The sequence below is a fragment of the Carcharodon carcharias genome, chromosome 26 (genome assembly GCF_017639515.1).
Source record: "Carcharodon carcharias isolate sCarCar2 chromosome 26, sCarCar2.pri, whole genome shotgun sequence".
Lineage (NCBI taxonomy): Eukaryota > Metazoa > Chordata > Chondrichthyes > Lamniformes > Lamnidae > Carcharodon > Carcharodon carcharias.
In genome coordinates this window covers 27,707,935-27,718,445 of record NC_054492.1, presented here as the reverse complement: position 1 = coordinate 27,718,445, position 10,511 = coordinate 27,707,935, and the positions used below count along the sequence as shown (strand labels likewise).

At 42.6% G+C, this 10,511-nt stretch overlaps 1 protein-coding gene across 1 annotated transcript; it reads right to left on the bottom strand.

Moving 5' to 3' along the window:
* Positions 1-380: 380 nt before the first annotated feature.
* c26h15orf61 (chromosome 26 C15orf61 homolog) lies at positions 381-10,073 on the bottom strand. The gene is made up of 3 exons (XM_041174741.1): positions 9,935-10,073; positions 3,933-4,271; positions 381-3,229 (listed from the first exon to the last, which is right to left on the bottom strand). Exons 2-3 carry the CDS (start codon positions 4,267-4,269, stop codon positions 3,102-3,104), a joined length of 465 nt encoding a protein of 154 aa, XP_041030675.1. The 5' UTR covers positions 4,270-4,271; positions 9,935-10,073; the 3' UTR covers positions 381-3,101.
* Positions 10,074-10,511: the final 438 nt, after the last annotated feature.

Genomic DNA, 10,511 nt, shown 5'->3' with positions numbered 1-10,511 from the left:
ATGTAAAATAAACTTTATAAGCTTTTGAAATCATTACTCCAACATTCCCTAAAGAATTTCACACCTAGCTATTTATACTAGAATAAAACAGTTCTAAAAATAATTGTGAAAATATTGTAGCAATCTTGGTGAGAATTTATATTAGTACAGGTAATTCGAGCTGCTGGAAGCAATGTGCAACTTGCAAATCTAAGTTATACTGTTGGCTCTGCATTGCTTCTGCCCTTGAAAAATAGAGCTGAGTGCTATTGAGTCTCCACTGACATTGTAAAGAATAAGAATGAAGCTTCAGAAGTCTGTGGGAAGCTGAATGTTTTCTTTCATAATAGTAATACAGCAGCAGGTGCTAAACACAATCAATGTGAGATTATATCCTGAAGATGATCTCAGTCAAATTTTAATTGGAGTTTTCAATTCCAAATTACACTATACAGTTCAAGTCAACATGAAGCTGAAACTGATTAGCCTTTAGCCTTGATGCAAAGTATAATTTAACTGGTCTAAAATAAAAGAGCAGAAATTGCAACTGAGGCTTTTCTCATACAAATACCACTTGCTTGTGCAAATTCGTCTCTGTATTTTTTAATAACAAGGATTCATGTAAAACTTCAATCATCTTAAGCAAAGTAGAATTCTTACAATTTTCTAAATCTGTTTGTTAATCTAACAGCATCAGATATGTTCCTGAATGAGAATCAATATACACTCAACATTTTATATTCTAATCATTAGTGCTTTTTTTCTGACTTGCAACACATGATTTGTGAGATGTCAACCCTAGTGACTTAAGGGCTCAAACAGGAGGTCTTGTGGCACAATGTAGCATCCTTAGCTCTGGGTTCAAGTTCTATGCCAGAACTTGTTGCCCACAGGATCATCCATGACGTGGTTCAACAGGCTGATAGTTAGCCTGGGAATCCTTCCACCACCTACCCACTATTCCCCAAAGGAAAAAAAAGTGTACGTGAAGATATGCTTTCTGTTGAAGGGTCATGAGGACTCGAAACGTCAACTTTGTTCTTCTCCGCCGATGCTGCCAGACCTGCTGAGTTTTTCCAGATATTTCTGTTTTTGTTTTGGATTTCCAGCATCCGCAGTTTTTTGTTTTTATAACTAAAATGTCTTCTCAACTAAACAGGAGAAAAGGTTTACAGGATTTTAGGCAGGCAGATTTTTTTTGGGGGTGTCAAATTTTTTCCCTTTCCAAACCCCTCTGCTTCTCTGCCCCATCTCTTTCTTTAAGACCTCCCTTAAATGTCACCTATTTGACTTCCCCTCCTAATCTTTGCTTCTATGGCTTAATGTCTGTTTTATTCCTTATTTGTCCTGCCCTAGGACATCTTTTTTACACTAAAGGCAAAAGTTTTGGGTTGTTGTTTAATATGTTGCCTATGAAGTCATTCTTCATCTATGAAGATAACTAGTGACATTTGACAGGCTATTTAACCATGGAGTGATGACAGTCAAGCATCTACTTTAGTACCTGTGCTTTGTAGCAACATAGTTTTTACTTCCATTGTAATTTGTCAATTTAAATGAAGATTAAGACGCTCTTCACAATGGATGCAGAACATAAATCAAGAAGTTTTGAAAAAAAAGGGTCAGACAAGAAATTTGTGCAGAGATTCTCTCTCTAGACAATAAACATGCTGAAGAAACTGCCATATGATAAACAAAATAGTCTCATACTCATTTAAAAAGGAAATGATTGGTCTTTTCTTGAAATAATTAAATTTTTTGCCTTCCTGTTCTCCTGAACATGCTGATTCTATGCTGGGATACTCGCAAAACAATTCCTCAGTCCAGTGTGGGCCTGGAGAGCAATTCTTGTCACACGTTCAATTATGTGGGCATTGCAACTGAGACTGATCCCTAGATAGTGTTTACTTAAACTCCTCTTATTTGTGTAAACCCTTCCAATCTCTTTGGGTCACAAATCTCCTTGGCATCTGCTCGCCTTAGGCATACTACTGGGGGGACTTCCCTTCTGCTTTTTCTGGCCTGTCAGTGAGAAGGAACCTGCCCTGTGCTTAGTGACCTCCTCATCAGCGTGGCTTAAGCTTCATTGTTACTGGGTCAAAATCCTGGAACTCTCTGCCTACCATCATTGTGGGAGTGGCATAACCAGACGAACTACAATGGTTCAAGAAGGTCCATCATCACCTTCAAGGGCAATTGGAAACGGACAATAAATGCTAGCAACTCGTATATCATGAGAACATTTAAAAATAAATTAACGAAGCCAGCAAATGGAGGAATGGAACCCATGTCCCACTGTTAACCTTACTTTACTGCTGGCTGATAGAATAGGATTATGAAAATTTGGGATTAATGTGAAATATTTCAAACCAAAGTAAAGTTTAATGATAATGAGAGAAAGAATTGCTTACAATGTGAACCAGTGAACAGCATTATACAGGGATAATTTTCTGTGTGTGCAGCCTCCAACATAAAACTGTCTACAGCTTATCACAAAAATTTAACAATGGCAAAAGCAAAATACTGTGAATGCTGGAAATCTGAAATAAAAACAGAAAATGCTGGAAATACTGAGAAGATCAAGCAGCATCTGTGGAGAGAGAAACAGCTTCAGGTCATTGACCTTTGAAACATTAACTCTGTTTTTCTCTCTCCACAAATACTGGCCTGACCTGCCGAGCAATTCCAACATTTTCTTTTCTTACAAAAAACTAGCAATCTCACTCACAAGGATGGCTGGTTTGAAGGACTATTGTTTTGACAAAGGAATTTCACTCTGCATCAAATACAAGTTTGCAATACAAGTACCAGGTGTGAAAAAGAATTCAACTCTACATCCAGTAAAATGCTCACCTAAAGAAGGTCTGCTCTCCTAAACAATCTAGGATCATATAAATGATATTTTGTTTGAAAGGTCATGCTGTACAACAGTAGTGATATATCTTACAAAACTGAAGGAGTCTAACAAATGACACAGTAGTCTTTAAACTTTTACAAAATAAAAATCTGGTGGCTACATTTTATTTAAATCTTACAGATAAATACTTTATTTTTCAGTTATCATACTAACTCATAAGTCTCCTCCTTTGTGAACTCAAGATCAGTTGCTGGCAGTATGATATTTAGTGAATTGCTCCTTCATCTTCCTGGTAGAGAAAGTAGATGTTCACTGGACCAGAACTGGTGTGAACAATCTCAGTGACTCTGATAAGGAACCATGCACTGATCCCATAAGCTAAACAGGGAATACCTGGATAGTTTCAGGAAGAGGGGGAAATAATCAAATGGGTTACTTTGTACAGTTGGTTCACCAATGTATAAGCTGCACTCTTTACAGTAAAGCTCAATTTTTTTACTTCTTTCTGAAGCCTCAGCATCTCCAGTACTCTCCTTGCTGGCCACCCACCTCCACTCATAGAATACAACTTATTTCAGAATGCTACTCTGTTTGTCCTTACTTTCATCAAAGCACCGTACTTATATCATTCTGAGTCCAATGGCTCCATGTATCTTTTTGTATCTATTTCCAATGCCTGTCCTTCAAATACCTCTATAATTCTTCACCCCGTTGCACTTCATTCATCTTCCTGTTTCTGCTGGGAACCTTCACTCCTCCGGCACCATTGTCCTGTTTAGTGCTTCTGTTCCCATTCTCTACGTTACATTGCTGATGGCCAATCTGTTAGCCATTGTGCACCCTACTCACTGAAACTCTCTCCCTAAAAGCCTCTGCCTTACCCACACCTCCTTTCTGCTTTCAAATTCCTTCTCAAAACTTTGCTCATCCAAACCCCTAATTTTCTCTCAGTAGCTAGTTTTCATCTTCTCTGTATAGTGTCTAGACATTTTTTAAAATTGAAGAACTCTATGCAAACACAAGTTGCTTCTGACTTTATAAACCATTTTTACATCATTAACTGCCACATTCATTTTCAATCCTGAAAAGAACTCACCCAGGTTAATAACTTTCAGTGCAGTGAAGAACCTGTTCTCTGGTTCCAGGTTGCAACTGGGTGCCATGGAGCAGTGGTACTTGATGTACGGGAAGCAGCCTGTCCTGAGAATGTGGTAATTGATCCCTTTGACATTCCAATTAAAATGGGAGAGTCCAAACTGGTCATTTTCCACGGAGCTGTATTTAACGAAGTACGATGTCCAATGGGGGAGCTTTCTCTGAAGTAAATGTTGTGTTAGGACATCAGATGCTTTGGGCTTTACAATATTGGACCCAAAGGAATAAAAGATTATTTTAAGTAGGGCACCATGAATCCTCTTCATTACCATAGCCATGGCTGTAAAAAGACAAATCAAACTAAGTATATTAACCACAGAGAATTGTCTTTTTGAATACAAATTCTACACAAGAAAATGCCAGAAAGTAATGAAGTCTTGAGATTAAGTGCAAAACCAAAGGGCACAGAGATTAATTTTTCTGCAGAAAATCCACGTTAACTATTAGCAGTTTGTTCCAGTTGCTGACAATAGACCATCAGAGGAAGCCTTTTGATAAGTTGTGCATTTCTGCAACTTCAGTGATTCACCAGAGATGGAATCCTCCGCAATTTTTTTGTTTTTATCTCTGTGTTTAATTGACTGCCACTGCTCTTCAAGAAATGCCTACCTCCTTGAAGAAGTTCTGTTCTTTGCTGCGACAAGATTTCCGTTCCTCTCTTTTGCCCTGCTCACCTTCCTTGCTTTCCATTTCCCTCCTGGTGTTTGACAAGGTGTTTACTAAAACCCGCTTTCACAGCCATATCTTCTTTCTCAGTGACTGTTGCCATCTCCGACTTACCCCACGTGGATTTCAACTGAAATTCCACCCCTCATGTTTCGAACCCACCCAGGATTACAGGTATCTCCGGGACATAAAACGTTTCTCGGACTGCTGTTCCCGTCACATTCTGAAATCCACACTCAGTGCCATGCGCCGCCATATGAACACACTCGACCTCTCCCTCCAGCAGCACCACCGTACCCTTTTTCAAAGCTGCGCGTGCCCCCAGTTTCATTTTATCCTTCGGCTCATCCGACGCCTCAACAAGAAACTTTTTCTCTTTCTCTCAAGTGCTAAGGAACGCAAGCTCCAACAACTCATCGACACCAACACCCATCTAGGACCCTCCACCCCTGGCTGTCCCTCCGTCCCCACCCCATCTTCCAATCCCAACCCCAGCTGTGTATTCACTATACCCCCCGACCTTCCCCTCTCCGATGCTGAACGTTCAGTGCTCAGCAAAGGACTTAGTTTCATACCCTTACGCCCTCACCTCAATGAATTTCGGGCTCAGCATGATGCTGAACTCTTCTTCCGCCGTCTTCGTCTCCGGGCTCACTTCTTTGGGCAGGAGTCCTCTCCCAGTTCAACGGATCCTTTTACCCATCTCCAATATTCTCCCTCCACCTGGACCCCTCCCTCTGGATTACTACCTTCTCTTGATCTTTTCATTGAGAACTGTCGGTGCGACATTAGTCGTCTCAATTTCTCTGCTCCTCTCACCCATTCTAACCTGTCTCTCTCTGAACTTACTGCACTCCATTCTCTCAGGTCCAACCCTGACATTGTCATCAAACCCGCTGACAAGGGTGGTGCTGTTGTTGTCTGGCGCACTGACCTCTCCCTCGCGGAGGCTGAGCGTCAACTCGCAGACACTTCCTCCTACCTCTCCCTGGACCATGACCCCACCACTGAACATCAAGCCATTGTTTCCAGGACTGTCACTGACCTCATCTCCTCTGGGGATCTACTTCCCACAGCTTCCAACCTGATAGTTGCCCAACCTCGGACGGCCCGCTTCTATCTCCTACCCAAAATCCACAAACAGAACTGCCCCGGTAGACCGATCGTCTCAGCTTGCTCCTGCCCCACAGAACTCATTTCTCGTTATCTTGACTCCCTTCTCTCTCCCCTTGTCCAGTCCCTTCCCACCTACATCTGTGATTCCTCTGACACCTTACGTCACATCAACAATTTCCAGTTCCCTGGCCCCAAACGCTTCCTCTTCACCATGGACGTCCAATCCCTCTACACCTCCATCCCCCACCAGGATGGTCTGAGGGCCCTTAGCTTCTTCCTCGAACAGAGGCCCCAACAATCCCCATCCACCACTACTCTCCTCCGTCTGGCTGAACTTGTTCTCATGCTGAACAATTTCTCCTTCAACTCCTCTCACTTCCTCCAAATAAAAGGTGTGGCTATGGGTACCCGCATGGGCCCCAGCTATGCCTGTCTCTTTATGGGGTATGTGGAACATTCCTTGTTCCAGTCCTACTCCGGCCCCCTTCCACAACTCTTTCTCCGGTACATCGATGATTACTTCGGTGCCGCTTCATGCTCTCGTCGGGACTTGGAAAAATTTATTAATTTTGCTTCCAATCTCCACCCCTCCATCATTTTCACGTGGTCCATCTCTGACACTTCCCTTCCCTTCCTTGACCTCTCTGTCTCAATCTCTGGTGATAGACTGTCCACCAATATCCATTACAAACCCACCGACTCCCACAGCTATCTCGATTACAGCTCCTCACACCCCGCTTCCTGTAAGGACTCCATCCCATCCTCTCAGTTCCTTCGCCTCCGTCGCATCTGTTCCGATGATGCTACCTTCAAAAACAGTTCCCCTGACATGTCCTCCTTCTTCCTCAACCGAGGTTTTCCACCCACGGTCGTTGGCAGGGCCCAAAACCATGTCCGGCCCATCTCCCGCGCATCCGCCCTCACGCCTTCTCCTCCCTCCCAGAAACATGATAGGGTCCCCCTTGTCCTCACTTATCACCCCACCAGCCTCCGCATTCAAAGGATCATCCTCCGCCATTTCCGCCAACTCCAGCATGATGCCACTACCAAACACATCTTCCCTTCACCCCCCCCATCGGCATTCCGTAGGGATCACTCCCTCCGGGACACCCTGGTCCACTCCTCCATCACCTCCTACTCCTCAACCCCCTCCTATGGCACCACCCCATGCCCACGCAAAAGATGCAACACCTGCCCCTTCACTTCCTCTCTCCTCACCGTCCAAGGACCCAAACACTCCTTTCAAGTGAAGCAGCATTTCACTTGCATTTCCCCCAACTTAGTCTACTGCATTCGTTGCTCCCAATGTGGGACCAAACGTAAACTGGGCGACCGCTTTGCAGAACACCTGCGGTCTGACCGCAAGAATGACCCAAACCTCCCTGCCGCATGCCATTTTAACACTCCATCCTGCTCTCTTGCCCACATGTCTGTCCTTGGCTTGCTGCATTGTTCCAGTGAAGCCCAACGCAAACTGGAGGAACAACACCTCATCTTCCGACTGGGCACTTTACAGCCTTCCGGACTGAATATTGAATTCAACAACTTTAGGTCGTGAGCTCCCTCCCCCATCCCCACCCCCTTTCTGTTTCCCCTTTCCTTTTTTTTCCAATAAATTATAAAGATTTTCCTTTTCCCACCTATTTCCATTTTTTTTTTTTTAAATTTTTTAAAAATCTTTTATGCTCTCCCCACCCCCACTAGAGCTATACCTTGAGTGCCCTACCATCCATTCTTAATTAGCACATTCGTTTAGATAATATCACCAACTTTAACACCTATGTGTTCTTTTGTACTATTGTTGTTGACATCTTTTGATGATCTGCTTCTATCACTGCTTGTTTGTCCCTACAACCACACCCCCACTCCACTTCTCTCTCTCTCTCTCCGCCCCCCCACACACACACACCTTAAACCAGCTTATATTTCAACTCTTTCTTGGACTCGAACTCAAGTTCTGTCGAAGGGTCATGAGGATTCGAAACGTCAACTCTTTTCTTCTCCGCCGATGCTGCCAGACCTGCTGAGTTTTTCCAGGTAATCCTGTTTTTGTTTTTGTTATGGAATCCTGTGTTAGCACTAAACAGTGTTGTCACTGAGCTTATTTAGTATAATGATTTGAACAAGCATTTTTAAAAATCACACTCAAGCCACCCTGCATCTCGTTCAACAGTTTTAATCAAATCACATGAAACTGTTACCGCCACTGATGACAGTATTATAGCTTTTAGACTTGGAAAGACACATTTTCCCTTTTTCATTTTTAGTGGACATAGTATGAAAATTTCACATTACCAATATTACAGTTCAATCAAATAACAGAAATAGCACTGTTAAACCTTGACATCATTCACAACAAACAAGTTTCTCCAATAAGTAAGGAATTGCTTATTAGAAATAAGAGATTAAGTATATTAGATTTACTCATGAATCTGTCTGACCCAAAACACATTATCCAATCATGTGCTGGTTGTGGACTGCAGATCCCGGTTCCTGCTCCAAAGGGTTAGAGCAAAGGGTCCAGCAATGGCTTCATGTGGAGCTCACTGTGAGGACAAATGGAGCTCATGGGCTGGATGAAAGGAATTAGCCAGTGATCCCGATTTGTAACCGTGTTTGGAAAGGGCGTCTAGGACTCATCTATGAAGCTTTCCAGGGTCAACACTCACAATCTATAAGAATAACCCTCTTGAACAACATTCTGGAGAGAAAACAGTGGCCAAAGTAAGTCAATAAGAGAAAGTTGGAGAAACAGTGATATACAGATACTTGAATAAATATGTTTTAACATATTTTGCATTTTAAAACGAGGCAGTTTTTAATTAAAGCCCCACACCAGTGTCTAGGCTGACACTCCAATGTAGTACTGAGGGAGTGTTGCGGTGTCAGAGGTGCTGTTTTTCAGATAAACGTTAAAGTGAGGCCATGTGTTCCCTCTTGGGGTGGGACTTAAAAGATCTCACAGCACTAATTTTAATAACAGCAAAGGAGATGTTCCCACGTGTCCCAGCCAATATTAATGCTTCATCACACACTGCCATAAATAGTTTTCACTGGTAATTTATCAAGTTGGAGTTAGTGGAGTCTTGCTCTGTTATGTATTTTTGGCTTTCAAGTTTGCCAAGATAGTAGCAGCAATCATTTCAAAAATTGGCAGTGAAGAGTTTTGGAACATTGGTGAAAGATGCTATATCATAGACTAATACAACACAGGAGGGGGCCATTAGGCCCATTTCATCCATGCCAGCTCCTTCAAAAAAACTATCAATTAGTCCCATTTCATTACTCTTTCCCCATGCGCTGCAAATCACCACCCTCACCCATCCCACCAAGCAACCATCCAATTTAACCTTGAAATTTACCATTCAATCTGCTTTAACCACCCTTCCAAGCAATACATTCTGGATCATAGTAATTCACAGCGTAAGATAAAATTCCTCCTCATATCACCTCTGGTTCTTTTGCCAAACAGCCCACATCAGCATCCTCTGGTTATCAACCTCTCTGCCATTAAAAATAGTCTCTCTCTAGCTGTTTAAAAAGTGCCTCCATCAGATTAATCCCCAGTATGGATTAACCCTTGGTACTGATGGATCTCCTGTCCGGATGGATTCCTGGTACTGATAAGCCCTGGTATTGATTGATAGATCCCTATTGTTTATGGGTCCCTGTATTGCCTGAGAGATCCCTAGTGTTGCTGGATTCCATTACTGATTGATGGACCCATTGTATTAATCGATCCCTAGTGTTAACAGATTCCTGTATTGATCAATGGATTGTAATGGATTCCCACGCTGATTAATAGATCCCAATATTAAATAATGGATCCCCAGTAGTAATGAATCTTTAATGTATTGATTAATGGACTCCTGTATTGATTGATGGATGGATCCCTAGTATTAAGGGATCCCTGCACTGATTAATGGATCCCAATTTGGATTAATGTTTCCCCAATATTAATGGATCCTTAATTTATTGATAAATGGGTCCCTGTATTGATTATCTCTAGTACTGATGGATTCCTTTATTAATAGATGGTCCCATTGTATTAATGGAACCCTAGTGTTGACAGATCCCTGTGTTAATTAATAGATCCCCAGTATTAATGGATCGTTAATGTAGTAATTGACGGATTCCCAATAGGTTTCCAGTGGCATTTACCTCACCCGGTGGTGGCGACATTCCCCGACGTGGGAGGCCTACAAACCGCCAGCAGCTTCTTCCCGGGGCCTTGGCCGCCCCCGTTACCATGGCACCGTCATCCCCTCCGCGCGTGCGCGCAACCGCGCGCTCCCTCCCAACGGCTGCGGCTGCTTCGCGCGGCGGTTCCGCCCGGGCTTTTGGTTCCTACCCGCAGCCGGTCTGCAGAGCTCCAGGCAAGAAAGCTGACTTGCCTAGCTTTCAAAAAATGGGTGAAAAAAAAAACAAGTTGACTTCCAAAACACATCCACAACAACAATCAGAAGCTTTGAAAACTTTTGCTGCGAACAAGTTTGTATGTGATTATAAATTTACAATCATTATAAAATTAATATTCCTCTTTCCATACCCTATTGGAAGATGTTCCAGAGTCAGTCACACAGGGAGAGTTCAAGGTTTTCTTTCTACTGGTTTAAATTCAGACTAACATTATTCTGGAGGAAATGAATCTGACATTTTTCCTGGTGAAAATTAAACCTCAGCTCTTGCAAATGCTTTCCATTTTAATTGTTAGGTTATTTTAAATGTTTCCAGTTTT

Coding starts and splice junctions, on each gene's coding strand:
- c26h15orf61 (XM_041174741.1), bottom strand. CDS start 4,269: ATGGCTATGGTAATGAAGAGGATTCATGGTGCCCTACTTAAAATAATC. Junction 3,230..3,932: donor ACTGAAAGTTATTAACCTGG/GTGAGTTCTTTT, acceptor GAAACTATCCAG/GTATTCCCTGTTTAGCTTAT.